The 18,060-nt window shown below is 38.8% G+C and overlaps 1 protein-coding gene across 5 annotated transcripts in view; it reads left to right on the top strand.

Annotated features, from left to right (window-relative positions):
• The window catches only part of PIBF1 (progesterone immunomodulatory binding factor 1), a 239,588-nt gene that overhangs the window by 61,601 nt on the left and 159,927 nt on the right, over positions 1–18,060 (top strand). For all 5 annotated transcript variants that reach the window (XM_070048728.2, XM_070048727.2, XM_089303617.1 and 2 more), the window contains exon 10: positions 2,353–2,451. In XM_070048728.2, the coding sequence (XP_069904829.2) occupies positions 2,353–2,451 (99 nt within the window). The remainder of the gene's footprint in view (positions 1–2,352; positions 2,452–18,060) is intronic.

Genomic DNA, 18,060 nt, shown 5'->3' with positions numbered 1-18,060 from the left:
TTTGTGTCATTTTTCTCTTTCTGAACTGCCTGACCTATTTGTCTTTCAGGGTCCAAGTTACATGTCACTTTTTGGAGATATGTTCCTTTATTCACTTGTCTTATTCCAGTTAAAAATAAAAATTCCCTCTTCTTTGTGGCTATAGAGTTTTGTTTATGGCTTAACATAACACTTAGAGTTAGCTGGGTGATATAGGTTGTAGTATGGCAAAGTATACCTCCTCTCACAGGCCCTAGTATTGGTTTGTTTTGGGTTTTATATCATTCCCTGATGCTTTAATTTCTAATACTCATTGTTGAAAGAACAGAAATATAGTTAGGGATAGAAGCTTCTGTATATACCAACTAAGGAGTCATGATTAATTCGTACTGTAAATGTGACCTACTTGTTGGAATTCTACTACTGAAATAAAATATATTATAATGAGGCTGTATTTCAGAAATGAAAATTAAAACCAATTTGGGGTGATTTACTGACTAAAATATTTAGGTCATTCAGGTATAAAAATAAATAAATGCTTAATGTATTTTGACAATTTTACTGTCTCTAAAGTTAATTTTTCATGTTTCAGTAGGTTTGATAATAGAATATTTTTGAAGGTCATTCCAATTAGGAGATATCAGAAAATAACAACATGAATTTTGTCATAACTACTTCAGAATGCACTTCCACTTAGATAATAGCATATATAAATAGTTTTTCTTTTTAATAAGTTACCTGTACTCCAATTTGAAAAAAGAAACATTTTATTTCTGGTCCTTAAATTATTTTCCTGACAAATCTCTAATAGTTGACTTGTTCTAAATTTTAAATCTGTTGTTAGCATCACCATGCAAAAGACTACATTGAGTACTGGCACAGCAAATATACCGCTAAGCATTTCTATCCAATATTTATGAAATGGATTTATTCAAACTGTGTGGGCTTTCATTACTCCCTACTGACATTCTCTATGCATAATAAAAAAATAAATCCTAATATCCACTCCAGTTCTTTATGGGAGATAGAGTTGTATGATGTAAAAACCACTGGCTTTGGAGTAAAACATAGCTGGATTCAAATTATGGCCCTTTAATGCTTAAGCTGGGTGACTTGAGACTAGGTACATAAGCTCTCTAAACTTCAGTGTATCCAGCTAAATAAAATAGGTTAGAAAATGCAGCATACAGGGATTTGTAGGGATTAAGCAAGCAAAATCCTTTATTTTCATTACATTCTGTATTTATGTTATACTCTGTTGAGCAAGAGTTGTTTTTTTTTTAAGTTCACTGTTGATATTTTTCTTTATCCAAAATTTCATCTTGATTAAAGCAAAAATAGAATTTGATTTTTGAAGGTTCATTCCTGGTTGCATAGTCTCCTAATTGCTCACTGCTGTTACCTTCTACCTCTTGGACACTCCCCTTAACTGGCAATAAATCTCATCTTTCAGTCAATTTCCATTCCTACTGTCATCACCACTGTATGTAGATGATGAATCTAATACCTAGGCCTCGTAATTCTTTGAGCCCTACATGAGCCTACTCAGCTCTGCTTCACTTAGCCATTCTGATAGTCAGACCCTGTTGTCTCATCAGCTTAAAATTCTAAACTTTTAATTCTGCTAAAATGCAGCTACTGAAATTAACTTTACTAACTCTAGATAACCATTCTTCTCCAGTCTTCTATCCTGATTGAAAAGCTACCTCCAGTTCATCTGTTTGTCATCTTAAAAGGACCTCCAGTCCTTTGTCTCTTTTATTTTCTCCTAATTTATCAGCCTTTCTGTGTTCCCTTGTCTCTCCTTCCTTTACAGCTAGGATTCCAAGGTCGGTCATTTTAAATATTCTCTTGCCCAAATCTGAATCTTTCTGCCCATTTTGATTGATCTCCATATCTTTGACTTAAAATATTTTATAGAACACGTAGTTAACCTCTCAGTTTCTTATGAATAATGTGTGAGTAACTAACTTCCTCAATGGATTGTGGTAAGGATTAAATGACTTACTATATATATAAATTATTTAGCCTAGTCTTCAACCCAGGAGATAAAAATCGTGGAGAAACTTTTAAAACTGTGTGGGTTTCTATGACCCTCCACTGATATTCTCTATGAATAACAGAAAACCAGATTCTAATGTCAATCCCATTCTGGCATTTAGTAGGGATTGTCTGCAGCTGCATTGCTGCAAGTTGCCAGTGATACTCACCACGCCAGGTTGTCTATTCATGTAACAGACACTTTGGTCACCAACCTGCCATGGGTCCTTAAGATTGTCATGTAGTCCAACTCTGAGTAAGCACACACCTGTGAGCTTTAAATGACAGATACTTAGGCATTTGAAATAATTGTAATGCTCGTTTAAATTTCAGAAATCTCCGAGAAGCAAGGGATAATGCTGTGGCTGAAAAAGACAGAGCAGTGATGGCTGAAAAGGATGCTTTAGAAAAACATGACCAGCTCTTGGACAGGTAAGCATCCTGAGAATAGAAATGTTAAAACCTTTCTACTGGGTTCTTGTTAGTTCTTCTTTAAAAAATTATTGTAATGAAAGTAAAAATTTCATTTCAATTGAAATGTAATTTATATATATTATTTTACATATTATTGCATGTAGTGGAAACATGATGTGGAGCAGTTCAGAACTTCAGACACTTTCCATATACCCCTTTCACTGCACATTGACCGCTATCCCTCAAAAGCAACCACTTTCTGATCTCTAACATATAGTTTAGTTTTCCATTTCTTTTTTTTTTTTCGAACATGGCAACAGTGCTGGCTCTCCTGTTAGCCATGTGGTCTTTTTTTTTTTTTTTTTAAAGATTTATTTATTTATTTGACATGTAGAGTTACAGAGAGTGAGAGAGAAAGAAAGGTCTTCCTTCCGTTGGTTCGCCCCACAAATGGCCGCTATGGCCGGCGCTGCGCCGATCTGAAGCCAGGTGCTTCTTCCTGGTCTCCTGGTGCAGGAGCCCAAGCACTTGGGCCATCCTCCACTGCTCTCCCGGGCCACAGCAGAGAGCTGGACTGGAAGAGGGGCAACCGGGACAGAATCCAGCGCCCATATGGGATGCGGGCGCCACAGGCAGAGGATTAGCCAAGTGAGCCACAGCGCCGGGCCCAGTTTTTCATTTCTTAGAATCAAAATAAATAGAATCATATAATATGTACTCTGTGTCTAGCAACTTTCACTTAACATTATATGTTTTCATCCATTCTGTTGGGTTAGTAGTTCATTCCTGATTATAGCTGAATATAGAGATACCTGTTTATTACCTTCACCTGCCAATGGTTATTTCAGACATGTCCAATTTGAGCAACAAGATAAGAAAAAGTAAAGATAAACTTTCTAATAGAGTTGTGTTTATTTTTTAAAATTTATTTTATTTTCCTGAAGGGCATAGTTAGAGAGAGGCTAGAGAGGTCATCATCCACTGCTTCACTCCACAAATGGCTGCAATGGCCAGGATTGAGCCAGGCCAAAACCGGGAGCCTGGAGCTTCACCTGGGTCTCCCACATGGATGTGGGGACCAAAGAATTTGGAACATCTTCCACTCCTTTCCCAGGTGCGTTAGCAGAGAGTTAGATCAGAGGCAGAGCAGCCAGGACTCGAAGTGGCACCCATATGGGATGCTGGCACTACAGGCAGCGGCTTAACCCATTGTACCACAACACCAGCTCTCTATTATACAGTTTTTTTAAATGCATTATCATCTCATACATTTTCTATCAGTAAAAGTGTTCAGGCATACTCTGGCCAAGCTGAATGTGCTTGTAAGGATTGAAGCATAGGCCGGCGCCGTGGCTCACTAGGCTAATCCTCCGCTTTGCCGTGCCAGCACACCAGGTTCTAGTCCTGGTTGGGGCGCCAGATTCTGTCCCGGTTGCCCCTCTTCCAGGCCAGCTCTCTGCTGTGGCCCGGGAGTGCAGTGGAGGATGGCCCAGGTGCTTGGGCCCTGCACCCCATGGGAGACCAGGAGAAGCACCTGGCTCCTGCCTTCGGACTGGCGCAGTGCACCAGCAGCAGCGCTCCTGCTGCGGCGGCCATTGGAGGGTGAGCCAACGGCAAAAGGAAGACCTTTCTCTCTGTCTCTCTCTCTGCCTGTCAAAAAGAAAAAAAAAAAAAAAAGGATTGAAGCATCAAGTGAGTAGCTTGATGAGTTTGAAGTCTCTTTTGATCTTGACATTATCTGTACAACAGCTTAAAAAGATAGACTAGTGGAGGGGCTGGCACTATGACACAACGAGTTAAAGCCCTGGCCAGAAGTGCTGGCATCCCCTATGTGCGCCGGTTCTAGTCCTGGCTGCTCCACTTCCGATCTAGCTCTCTGCTATGGCCTGGGATATCAGAAGATCGCCCAAGTCCTTGGGCCCCTGCACCCACATGGGAGACCCAGAAGAAACTCTTGGCTCCTGGCTTCAGATCGGTGCAGCTCCCGCTGTTGGAGCCATCTGAGGAGTGAACCAGTGGATGGAAGACCTCTCTCTCTGTCTCTAACTCTCTCTGCAATATTAAAAAAAAAAAAAGACTAGGGGGACTGGTATTGTGGCATAGCTGGTAAAGCTGCTGCCTGCAAGGGATAATGCCTGCAGTGCCAGCATCCCATATGGGTGCCAGTTCAAGTCCTGCCGCCCCACTTCTGATCCAGCTACATGCTAATGTGCTTGGGAAAGCAGAAGATGGCCCAGCTTCTTGGGCCCCTGCACCCACATTGCGGATCTGGAAGAAGCTCCAGGCTCCCAGCTTCGGATCAGCCCAGCTCTGGCCATTGTAACCATTTGGGTGTGAACCAGTGGATGGAAGACCTCTCTCTGCCTCTGCCTCTGCCTCTGCGTCTCTCTAATTCTGCCTTCCAAATAAATAAGTCAATCTTGGGGCGGGGGGGGGGGTACTGATTAAGTCACCATGTGAAAGAAATGATGAACCTAAGCTCCTTTTGAAGGTATTAGTGAACAGATCTCCACAGTTACTGCATTTAAAAGAAAAAAAAAAGCCTAAAGGTTAGAACTGTTATTTGAAAAGATTTATTTATTCGAAAGACAGAATGACAGAGAGACAGAGAGAGAACTTCCATCTACTGCTTCAGTCCCCGATGCCTGGAACAACTGGGCTGGGAGGTCAAACCCGGTACCTAGGTTCTTGATCTGGTTCTTATGTGGGTGGTGGAGAGCCAAGTAATTGGACCATAATTCGCTGCTTTCCCAAGTGCATTGGCAGAAAGCTAGATCAGAAGAACAGTCTAGACTTGAACCAGGCACTCCAATATGAGATGCCCACATTGCAAGAAGTAGTATAACCTGCTTTGCCACAGCACCAGTTCCCTCCACTGAAATTCTTTTGAGTAAATTTGCCTGTGTGTTTGAACTCAAATTTTGAGAATATTTTGTATATTTTTTGTATGTAGTGAAACCCAAGGAAAAATAGTCAGGTGTCTGATTTTTTAGAGGTTGAGCTTTTAATATTCAAATGTGATTCTAGCTTGTTGTGTATTAAAATTTGAGTAAACAAATGTTTTAATCTTTACGTGGGATGAAATTTGCCTGGATCATGCTTGCTTGTACAGTGTTCTACTCAAGAGTAATTAGTCTCATCTTTTTTGTTTATGTTAGAAGCTTTTCTTTATCAGATATCTCATTTTCTGGTTAAATAACATGTTTTTATCAAGAGATATGTAAAGGGACAGTGTGCCAGTTTGAAATGTGTGAAAAAAGCATTTTACTCAAGGACTTTAATTTGCTACAAAGGAAGGGATTTTTCTCAGGCATATGAAAGATGTGTGTGTCCCAGTTCAAGCTCAACGATTTATCTAAAAATAAGTAACAAATACTCCAGTTTCATGGACATGAACATTTTCGTTCAAGTTCTGTTGCTTTGAGTCCTTGCACACAGTCTGAGTGTTCTTTCTGCCAAAAAGAAGAAATTTTTAAGACTCAATCAGTATGAGTAGTAAAGTAAGTTGAATACATTGTTGAATTTGTGGCATCCTCTATGGGAGGGCTATATTTGATTCTGAAGTGTAAGCTTGCAATTCAAAATTAATTTTACTAATAAAATCTTTAGATTACAGTTTGTTTTAAAAAGTACATTCTGTCCTTTGGTCTATAAGTATTTGTAAATGAATATTACTATAAGTTGTGTTTTCAATCCCACAATCTGCATGGTAATTGTAGACTTTTTGACCTGATTTTTTTTACTAGCAAAAGACAAAAGAGGGCATAGGAGATTAGATGAATAGAATAAGTGATTTTTATGTCATACTGAGCTAGTTTAAAAAAGCTTGATATAGAAACTAGCTGTCCTAAATTTCTGTTCAGTGCTTTATCCCCAAGAGTAGAGTAAGTTCAGTGTCTCTTTATTCTGCCTTTTTCATATTTCTATGTACTTTTTCCTTTGTTTATCTGTGTTAACCTGCTGCCTTCTTCAGTAGGCAAGGAAATATTTGTGTCATTTGCAAGAGCCACTCAATAGAATGAAGGATATTGATATTTCAAATAAGAGCTATAGTATCATATAAACCTTTGTTTTACTTAGACTAATAATTTTATCATTATTATTCCTAATTTTCATGGTCATGGAAAAGAATCACATAATTTTTTGAATGCAGAAATTCCTGATTTTTAATCCTGAATTGAAATACTTTTTTGTCATCCTCTTAATGAGGGAAAGAATATACAAAAAATTTATACTTTTTTTAAAATTTTATATTGCTTTTATTTATTTATTTATTTTTGACAGCAGAGTGGATAGTGAGAGAGAGAGAGAGAGACAAAGGTCTTCCTTTGCCGTTGGTTCACCCTCCAATGGCCGCCACGGCAGGCGCACCACGCTGATCCGATGGCAGGAGCCAGGTGCTTCTCCTGGTCTCCCATGGGGTGCAGGGCCCAAGCACTTGGGCCATCCTCCACTGCACTCCCTGGCCACAGCAGAGAGCTGGCCTGGAAGAGGGGCAACCGGACCGGGACTAGAACCCGGTGTGCCGGCGCCTCAAGGCAGAGGATTAGCCTAGTGAGCCGCAGCGCCGGCCACAAATTTATACTTCTTAAATAAAATATTTCAGTACCTAAACTTTTCCAAATTTTGATCATTTGAAATGTACTTTCATTAATGAACAACTCATGGGTTTCTGAATTGGTAAAATTTTTTGTTACTTAATTTCTCTTAGTGCTTGCAGTCTACTGTTTTTTCAATAGGTTTATTTTGTTTATGTTGAAAATCTAGCTGCATGTTTTTCTGAAGTTTTCCCATAGCTACATAGCTACAGTTCCCTTTAACGTATATTCATTTGGATAGGTTTATGTCTCAACTGATTCATGACTTCCTAGGTCACCACAGGTGATTCCACTTCTTTCCCCATAAAGGCTTTACAATTAGTGCTAATACAGTAGACTTGAAAGCATTAAGAAGTATAGTGCCGAGATGACAAATATCTGTTCCTTTTCAGTCTGACATAAAGCTCTAGAAGGAAGTGATAAGAAAGTTCCAATTCAGATCACAGTGTATGGATTTTATTTTTATGCCACCTCTCATCTATCTTCCTTTTTCTTTATTAGAGTTTGGTCAAATCTGAAATCCCTTGTCCCTCCAAGATCAATAGCCCTAGAGAATCCTTTAACTAACATTCATGGATAATTTATTGCTTTTAAGTGTGTGTAAGTGGCACTAGTTCTGAACTGATACACCACCTCTTCTCCCTACCTCAAAGGAATACATCTTGAATATTTTTGTGCAGCAAGTCAGAATACACACACACACACACACACTCACATACTGCCTTGATATTGTTTTCTTTGGATCAGTGTTTTTCCTTTTAGAAGGATGAGGGAGAGGTGAAGGATCTGTGTCAGAAAATATCAGGAGAATTATTGATGGATGCCACAGTTGTTTACCTGAAATTCTGTGGGACAGAACATCTTTATACAGAAATGGACTATAATTATCAGCATTTTTTGTTGTTTAAATAGAATATTTGGTGTAGGGAAATGCTATTTCCATGCCTACTGACATAAATTTCTCTACTCAATCCTAAATAATCAAATGACCATCATTCTCAGGAGATGAATTCACATTTTACTTATGAAATCAAGACTGTGTCTCAGCGTTCTATTTTGGTCTTTATTATTTTTAAAATCTTATTTAAAATAATGTCATATTGTGTAAAAGCTTTTAGAATACTATAAAAAGTTCTTGCATATCTTTTATCCAGATTCTCCTCATTTTAACATTTTGCTAAATTTCTTTTATGTTTTTTGGGTTTTTTTTATTTAACATTTTTTGATTAACATCTAATTCTTTTATATTTATGTGGCATTTAATGCAGCATTTCAACACATATACACAGCATAAACCAGTCAAACCAGACAACTAACCTTTCATTTCCTTATCCCTTCTTCCTATTTGCAGCCTACCAGCTCCTCCCTCCCAGTTCTTTATACCGTGTATTATATTATTATGAACTGTAGTGTGCTGTGCAACAATGAAATTGGTTCCTTCTATATGACTATATTTTGATAACCATTATCCAGTCTCCCTCAGTTCTTCCTCCCTCTCTTTTCTCAGCCTCTAGTAATCACTATTCTAATTTCAGATCTACCATTTTTAATAATTTCCACATGTGAGAGAGAACATGCAGGATTCATTTCTGGCTTATTTCACTTAACCTAATGATCTGCAATCCCATCCAATTTTGCTGCAAATGTCAGGATTTTCCTCTTCTTTGTGACTGAATAATATTCCATTATGTATACAGACTAGATTTTTTTTTTAAACTTTTATTTAATGCATATAAATTTCCAAAGTACGACTTATGGATTACAATGGCTTTCCCCCCATACGAGATTTTTTTACCCATTCATCCATCAGTTGCTGATTATGTGTCTTATCTAGATTGATTGTGTATCTTATCTATTATAAACAGTACTGTACTGAACACGAGGGTGCGGATATCTCTTTCAAATGCAGATTTCATGTTCTTTGGAGATGTACCTTGGAAGTGGAATAGTTTAGTCATACGGTATATTTTAAGGTATTTGAGGCACCTCCATAATGGTTGCACTAGTTTTTATTCCTACCAACAGGATATTAAGGTTCCTTTTCTCCACATCCTTGCCAGCATTTGCTATTATTTATCTTTTTGATAATAGTCACTTACTAAGTGTGATGATATCTCATTATGGTTTAGATTCTCATTTTCCAGATGAAATTGAACACTTATTTCAGGTATTTTTTGGCCATTTTCATTATTTATTTTGAGAAATATTTATTCAGATCCTTTGCCCATTTCTTAAATGGATTGTTTTTTGTTGTTCAGTTTTCTAGTCCCTTATATATTCTGGATAGTAATCCTTTGTCAATGAAGAGTTTACAAATATTTTCTACCATTCTGTCAGTTGTCTCTTCACTCTTAATTGCTCCCTTTGCTATATAGAAGCTTCCTAGTTTGATGTCATCCCATTGTCTATTTTTACCTTTGTTCCCTGTGCTTTTGGGATCTAATAAAAAATGTAATTGCTTGGGTCAATGTCTTAAACTGTTTGCTCTGTGTTTTCTTCTAGTAGTGTCATAGCTTTAGGTCTACTAAGCTTCAACTGTTATTGTAGGAAATGACTGACAGTGTTTTAAAAACTCAAGCCATACCTCTTTTCATGACTTGTAAATTCAGATTTCTAGCTGCATAACTGACATTTTTATCCAAATGTTTCTCTGGAACTTTTAACTCAGCATTTCTGAAATGAACTCAGCATCCTTTCACGTTCACGCCTTTGAAAAGAAAAATTCACTTCAACTGACTTCACTTCTGTAAGCTGTACCACTATTTCTATTTGAATCCTCAGAATAATCATTCTTCCTCCTTGCTGTTATGTTTAATCACCTCTGATATTCTGCACAAGGAGCCTTTAAAAATTTCATGAAAAAAATGAAATTAACTGATAAATTTTTCATGAGCTTTTTGAAATGCCATCATATATTCTACTCCATAGGGTCTCTGAATTCTTTTCAGTCCTGCTGTCATCATCTTGGATTATGTTCTCACTGCTTCTTGGCTAGTCTCATGTCGTAATTGTATACAATAACCTCTTAATTGGTTGTTCCATCTTCCCCCATTCAGTTAATCCTCTTGCCCAGACCTGTTCTTCTTCTCATAGTTCTGAATTCTATCAGCATCATTTGCTCAGGCACTTGAACAATACAGCATGTAATTCACTATTTTCTCCTCTCCTCTCCCTTCCCAATTATTTATCTACAGATATTTGTCGATACCTTCCATATGCCAGGCACTATGCTGAGGTAATGCATATACAGGTCTACATTAGCTCATAAACTGGAGATTCACCTACTGAGAGTCATTTGAGAGAAACAGCAAATTAACAGCTACATACATAATTATTATGTTATAATTGTGTATTTTGAGGATTATTTTGAGCTAAGTTGCATAAGGAAGAAGAATATTGGTGGAGTACCACGATAAAGATTCAAGGAAGGCCTCTCTGACACTTGAGCTAACTACGTTGTGTTGATTCTAATTTCTAAATATATCTTATCATTTCCCGTCTCTTAATCCCAGGTGCCACTGCTTTAATTAAGCTTTAATTTTATGTTTTACCTATTAACAGTAGTCTCTGAACTCTCTCTCTGATTTCAGTGTAGTCCCTTCTATTTTCATAACTCATTTTCTGAGAGTAAGAATTATAATCTTGGCATTCAGTGGAATGGCGTCTAGACTTCACAACTTAGCATTTAAGGTCATTCACAATACTCTTTGCCTGTATTTTCAAACTCAAATCTTTCTTTTGATTTTTCCCCTAAAAATTTCAAACAAATTGATCTCTTACATTCTCTAAGTACATGCTGCTTTCTCTTCATCCTTTTATATCGTGTGGGCTTTTTGTTTGTTTGTTTGTTTTGCTAAGAATGATGTTTTCTCTTCTCTTACTCTTACCATTTATCTACTAAGTAGCTGCCCATTAGTATATTAAGAGTGAACTCCGGGGCCAGCGCTGTAGGGTAGTGGGTAAAGCCGTCACCTGCAGTGCCGGCATCCCATATGGGCACCTGTTCAAGACTCAACTGCTCTACTTCTGATCCAGCTCTCTGCTATGGTCTGGGAAAGCAGTAGAAGATGGCCCAAGCCCTTGAGCCCCTACACCCACATGGGAGACCTGGAAGAAGATCCTGGCTCCTGGCTTTGGATTGGCACAGCTCCAGCCATTGCAGCCAGTTGGGGAGTGGACCAGTGGATGGAGGAATTCTCTCTCTCTCTCTCTCTGCCTCTTGTTCTCTCTGTGTGTAACTCTGACTTTCAAGTAAATAGTCTTAAAAAAAAAAAAAAAAAACTCAATGGTCACATCGTCACATCTATGAAACCCAACTTCCATCAGGAATTTTTAAGATTCTTTGCTGTATTATCTGCCACTGTAGTTGTGTTTATTTATATGTCTTTTTCTCTTTGCTTCTGTAATAAGGCCTCTACTCCATGTGTTTTGTTGTAAGTAGTTCTCAACAAGTATTTATCATTCTAACTTACTACAATTTTCCATCTCAATTTTGGCTTACAATTTTCCATTGTGATGGTAATCTGAATGCTATGTTGAATATTCTGGGCTATCAATTCTCTTCCTCATTTCACAGTGGCTCCCAGTTCTAGATGAATTTCAGTCGCCTGGAAACTCCTTTTGTTTTACAAGACTGTTCTTTTGCCACCATCAACTTTCAGTAAATAGGGATCTCTGCAAAGGAAGTCCAGGAATGTGTGCTTCTCAAAAAGCTCCCCAGTTGATCCTGATGTGTGCCTTCCTCAAATACACATTTGGGAAGCACTGTACTATAGTTTTTTAAAACACTTTGTAAATTTACATACTAATTATTTGCCATTTACTAAGTATTTGCAGTACTAATTATTACTATTGAATGCTGTGCCCAGCCTTCTCAAGTAAGAAGTAAGCTTCTTATCTATGTCTAATACCTTAGTACCCCAAGGTTTAAAAGAACTTTAGGAAATGATCATAGGAAATATGTTGGTTATCTTGCTCAAACATTGCATTCAGAACAAGTGCCAGAAATCTTGAAGCATGCAAATGTCCTTATTCTCTGAAATGTTGAAAAGGAAGGATTCCAGAATCATGTTCCAGTAAACTTGAATGCAACCCACCATGAATGTTCTAAAGCATGTTATTACACAGTTAGTGAGCATTTAGAAAAGGAAATGGTGAAAACCAAAAGATACCCTTAGTGGACTATTAAGTCTTGACAAACTATTTTTTACTTCTCTTTTTTGAGGTATTTATTAGAACCTCTTTAGGAGAATGCCAGTGGTAGAAGGAATTCCATTTGAAGCAAAAGATCATAAAGATAAAAAGATCTTTGGCAACACATGGATCAATGTGAAGTAAATAACAATATAATTAAGTGACAAATTTAAAACAGTTAAATGGATTTAAAACAGATTAAATCTCAATTTCCAAAGAATATTCATTTGTAGATTAATTTAGACATTACTGATAAGCATAGTGGCAGGGGTGGGGGACAAAAAGAGGGTTTGCTTTTGTAACTTTTGATGATCATGATACAAAGTTGTTGTTCAGAAATACTGTACTATTAATGGGCATAGTTGTAAAATGAAAAAAGTCCTTTCTAAACAGGAGATGCGGTCTGCTGCTGGATCACCAAGTGCCTGGGGAGGTGGGCCTGGCAACTTTATGAGTAGTGTGGATAACTCTGGAGGTGGCAGAAGTAATTTTGGCCGTGGTGGAAACTTTGGTGGAAGAGGAGGCTATGGTGGTGGAGGTGGTGGCAGCAAAGGAAGTTATGAAGGAGATCATGGTAGATATAATGATTTTGGAGATGATGGTACCAGCGGTGGTGGTGGTTCTGGTTAGGAGGCTATGGTGATAGTGGACCAGGATATGGAAACTAAGGTGGTGGATATGGTGGAGGAGGAAGATGATAGGGTTACAATGAAGGAGGAAATTCTCTAGGTAACTGTGGTGGTGGTGGAAACTAGAATGATTTGGGAAATTATAGTGGACAGTAGCAATCAAATAATGGATCCATGAAAAGGGGAAGTTTTGGTAGAAGAAGCTTGGACAGGCCTTATGTGGTGGAAGTGGTGGATATAGTAGCAGAAGGTTCTAAAAACAGCAGAAAAGGGCTACAGTTCTTAGCAGGAGAACGAGCAAGGACATGTCAGGAAAGCTGCAGGTTCCTTTGAGACAGTTGTCCCAAACACGTTAGAGGAACTGTAAAAATCCACTACAGAAGGAATGATGATCCTTAGTCAGAAAAGCTACTGCAGCTTAAACAGGAAACACTTCTTGTTCAGGACTGTTATAGCCACAGTTTGCAAAAAGTGCAGCTATTGATTAATGCAATGTAATGTCAGTTAGGTGCACATTCCTGGGGTCTTTTATCTATTATAGCTTTGTCTTTTCTTTTTCTTCTCATTACATAAGATATATTGTCCTGTAAATTATGGTAGAGGTACCAGGAATAAAAAAGTAAAGAATTTGTATAGTTCAGTTTTTTTATAATTTAGAATAGAATGTTTAACATAATGCAGTTTTGAAGGTGTTTCCTTGTGAGTTAACAAGTGAAGAAGATTACTGTTAGTTACTATTTTGTATGAGTTTTGCTAAAATTAACCATAAAAAATCACCTGCTGACTTGTGAGTTAAGAGGAATCTATTCTCCCAATTTCCAAACCATAGTATGAATGAGCACTGATGTGGAGAGAATAGATATTTGTATGTTTGCCTTGTGTGTTTTACATAAACAGCATTGGGTATTTAAATTAGCATATTTGTGAGTTTAATAGTGTTAAAACTGCATTCAAATGAAAATCTCAAAATTACTTAAAAAAATAAAGACATTACTAATTCAATGTTTTCAGAGTGTGTATGTGATTTTTGTCAATCTTTCCTTAAATCAGATTGGTTAAACCTAGATTTCAGGGTCAGTACCATGGCATAGTAGGTTAAGCCGCCACCTGTGGTATTGGCACCTCAAATGAGTCCTGGATCAAGTCCCAGCTGCTCCAGTTCCAGTCAAGCTCACTGTGGGGAGCAACTCGGACTAGACTAAGTTACTGGAATTAAGACTTATTCTATGCATCTGTTCTCCCACAATATGGCGCTGGGAGAGGAGTAAAAACAACTTTTACACAGCTGCCTCCAGTTCAACCAGTAACCTGCAGGGGCTGATCCCGCTCCTGATTGGAGGAGAGCAGCGTGCTCGGCGTGTGGGTAGCAGAGTTGGGATTGGTGGAAGAGGACTATAAAGGAGGAGAGAGACAACATGCACCAGGAACATCTAAGAGGAACATCTATCTGAAGGAACATCTGAGCAGCCCCCGAGAGAGCCGGCCGGCGGTGTGCCGCTCCCCTGCGGAAGTGGGGAAAGTAGCAGGGGGAACCGCCCTTCCACGGAGATGGAAGGGTCGGTAGCCAACCCGGGAGGAACCAGCAGCAAACCCAGGAAGGGCCAAGCAGACAAAAGAACAGCGCAGGGTCTAGTGTCGTTCCTCCGTGAAGAGGGGGAGCGACATAATGGTGCCATGACTCGGATATGAAGCCTAGGCAGGGTCCTGTGTCGTTCCTCCGCGAAGAGGGGGAGCGACAGCTCACTGCTAATGGCTTGAGAGGACAACAGAGGATGGGCCAAGTGCATGGGCCCTTTGCACTCACCTGGGAGACCCAGAAGAAGCTCTTGGCTCCTGGCTCCTGTTGCAGCCATTTAGGGAGAGAACCAACAGAACGACCTCTCTGCTTCTCCTTCTCTCTGTCTGTAACTTTGCCTCTCAAATTTAAAAAAAAAAAAGGATTTCACGGTGAGTCCTATGCAAAATAAAGGTAGTGCTGTTCAAATTCCACAATTTAAACACATCTCCATTTCAGTTACAAATTCAATAAAGTGAGCATCTTATACCCCATTTTGATATCTCTCCTCCATTAGCAGTGATTACCAGGAGAATAACTGTAAATTAGCTAGATTTTTCAGAAAATCATAAGCCAGGCAGGAAACACTGACCTGTGGCTTAACCAGGAATTTTTAAAGTTCAGTTGTTGCAGACATAGAAAGAAAAATGCCATGTGTTCACCCTTATGTGGGAACTAAAATTTAAAAACTTAAAGAAATGCCTGTGTGTATCAGTTTTGCTGCAAATAGTGTTTAAAACTTTGTTTTAAATCTTTTGTCAAACAAATTGTTAACAGTTACATACTATCATAATTTTCATGATCTCTGTTTTAAAATTCACTTTATATGACTGAAGTTGAATATTTTTCATTTGATTATTGTTTATCCCCTTGCCTATATTCCTGCTGAACTATGATCTTTTAACTTTTTATTTGTGGATCTCTTTACCTAGTAGAGCATTAAGCCTTTGATTATAATGTAAATTAAAAATACATGCTCTCAAAAATAACAAAAAAAGAAGAAAAATAGAAATCTTCTGTCTACTGGCTCACTCCCCAAAATGGTTGCCACTCCATCTGCGCTTCCCAGTGGTGTCAGTGGCGTAAGCACTTGGGCCATCTTCCAGTGTTTTCCCAGGCACATTAGCAAGGAGCTGGAACACAAACAGAGCATCCTGGGCTTGCCTTGCTGGCAACAACTTAACTGGCAAGCCACACCAATTCCAATTTTTCTTTCTTCTATGTGATTTAGATTCTCAGCTAGGAATGATAGTTTGGGATAAAGCAAATAATTGGATTGCAAATTGACTAGCTGTAAAACAGATGACTATGCAGAGAAAAATACTTGCTACCCCCATGAGTTGAATGGGGGTTGTTTAAATTCTGAAGAGCTGTGATAAAAAATTTTTTAGTCTAAACTGACTTTTTCACCATTTTGGTTAATGCTCCCAGAAGGAGAAAAATAAATATAAAACCTGAGAGATAACAACATATAAATTTCCGGCCGGCACCGCAGGTCACTAGGCTAATCCTCCGCCTGCGGCGCCGGTACCCTGGGTTCTAGTCCCCTGTTGGGGCGCCGGATTCTGTCCCGGCTGCTCCTCTTCCAGTCCACCTCTCTGCTATGGCCCAGGTCCTTGGGCCCTGCACCTGCATGGGAGACCAGGAGGAAACACCTGGCTTCTGGCTTCGGATTGGCGCAGTGCACCAGCCGCAATGCACCAGCCGTAGTGGCCACTTGGGGGGTGAACCAACAGAAAAAGGAAGACTTTTCTCTGTGTCTCTCTCTCACTGTCTAACTCTGCCTGTCAAAAACAACAACAACAACATCACATAAATTTCCAATCCCATAAACATGACAATAGGTACAGGAATTTAGAAAAGCACAAAGATTAAGTTCTAGACTCACTTCTCACAACCCCAGCTTTCTCTCCTCCTTCAAGTAAGTAAATTACTGAGCAGTAATTAGTATTTCCTAATCTTTGAATTCATCAGATAATGGGACAACCCAAATCATGTCTCATTAAACATGAAAGAGACTGAAAAACAGAGTCCTATTTAGACTATGTTGATCATAAAATGCTAGCTTGGCTGGAACTACCTTCATTCAAAAATTAAGTGATTGTTGGGAGAAGGGGATTAGAGAAACAAGTATGAAACATAAGTAAAGATTTATTTAAATAGAGATAAGTCTAATATGAAAGCTATAAAAAATAAAGAGAACATGTAAAGGATTTGTTCTAGGTCTAAAAAATTTATTATAGCCTATTCACAACTGAAGAAATGTTTTTAATGATTTTATTTGAGAGACAGTTACAAAGAGAGAGACAGGGAGACAGGGAGAAAGGTGTTCCATCCACTGGTTCACTCCCCATATGGCTGCAACAGCCGAAGCTGAGCTGATCTGAAGCCAGGAGCCATGTGTTTCTTCCAGGTTTCTCATGCAGGTGCAGCGGCCTAAGCACTTGGGCCATCTTCTGCTGCTTTCCCAGGCCATAGCAGAGAGCTGGATCGAAAGAGGACCAGCCAAGAAAAGAACTGGCACATGTATGGGATGCAGGCACCAAAGTGGAGACTTAGCCTACTATGCCACAGCTCTTGTCCCCACAACCAAGGAAATTTAAGAAAGCATAGAATCTTTTTTTTTTTAAGATTTTTTATTTATTTATTTATTTGACAGGTAGAATTACAGACAGTGAGAGAGAGAGACAGAGAAAAAGGTCTTCCTTCCGTTGGTTCACCCCCAAAATGGCCGCTACGGCTGGAGCTACCCCAATCCAAAGCCAGGAGCCAGGTGCTCCTCCTGGTCTCCCACACTGGTGCAGGGCCCAAGCACTTGGGCCATCTTCCACTGCCTTCCCGGGCCACAGCGGAGAGCTGGACTGGAAGAGGAGCAACCTGGGCTAGAACCCGGCGCCCATATGAGATTGCCCTGGCTCCCATATGGGATGCCAGCACCGCAGGCGGAGGATTAACCAAGTAAGCCACGGCACCGGCCCCCAAGAAAGCCTAGAATCTTTAAAGCCAACAGTATGGCAAAGAATGAGATGATAAAGTTAAAGAGAAAAATTCCTATGAAAAATGATAATACAAAGCTTAAAATGGAAAAGTAGTGAGATGGGTATTAGGAATCTGGAAAACCAAACTGATAAGGGAGGTTTATAAAGAAAAGAAAGAAGGGAGCGAGTTAAAATGATAAAAAAGTAATAGAGAAGAATGACACACAACATATATTCACATTTAGAAAATGTGCCAAAGAGAAGAAAACAACAAAATAGGAGAGAAAAAAAAATAATGCAGTAAGGTGTCTGCAATTTAAAAGAATTTACCAGATTCTGGGTTGCAGAAAACAGCAATGTCAAAAATCCAAGTGAAGTTATTGAAGATGGATATTAAAGGAACATTATTAGAAGCATCTGGGCTTGATGAGTGAGTCTTTTACTATGGGAAAAAATAAATCTCTTAGAGCTTAATTTTTCCTCTACAGCTATACTTAATTCATTCCACAATAGTCATTAACAATGTTCTTTGTGCCAGGCACTGTTTCTAGACACTGGATTTAAGAATTTAGCAAGATGAAAGGTACATAAAAGTAAGCAACAAATTAAGATAAATTTTAGGTAATATCAGTTATTTGAATAGTATAAAACATAATGTTCTGCACTGAAGTTTG

This window comes from Oryctolagus cuniculus, chromosome 9, assembly GCF_051225735.1.
Source record: "Oryctolagus cuniculus isolate XC-2025 breed Fujian yellow rabbit chromosome 9, ASM5122573v1, whole genome shotgun sequence".
In the NCBI taxonomy this organism is placed as follows: domain Eukaryota; kingdom Metazoa; phylum Chordata; class Mammalia; order Lagomorpha; family Leporidae; genus Oryctolagus; species Oryctolagus cuniculus.
Note: the sequence above shows the minus strand (reverse complement) of the source record. Positions and strands in the feature narration are given on the sequence as shown.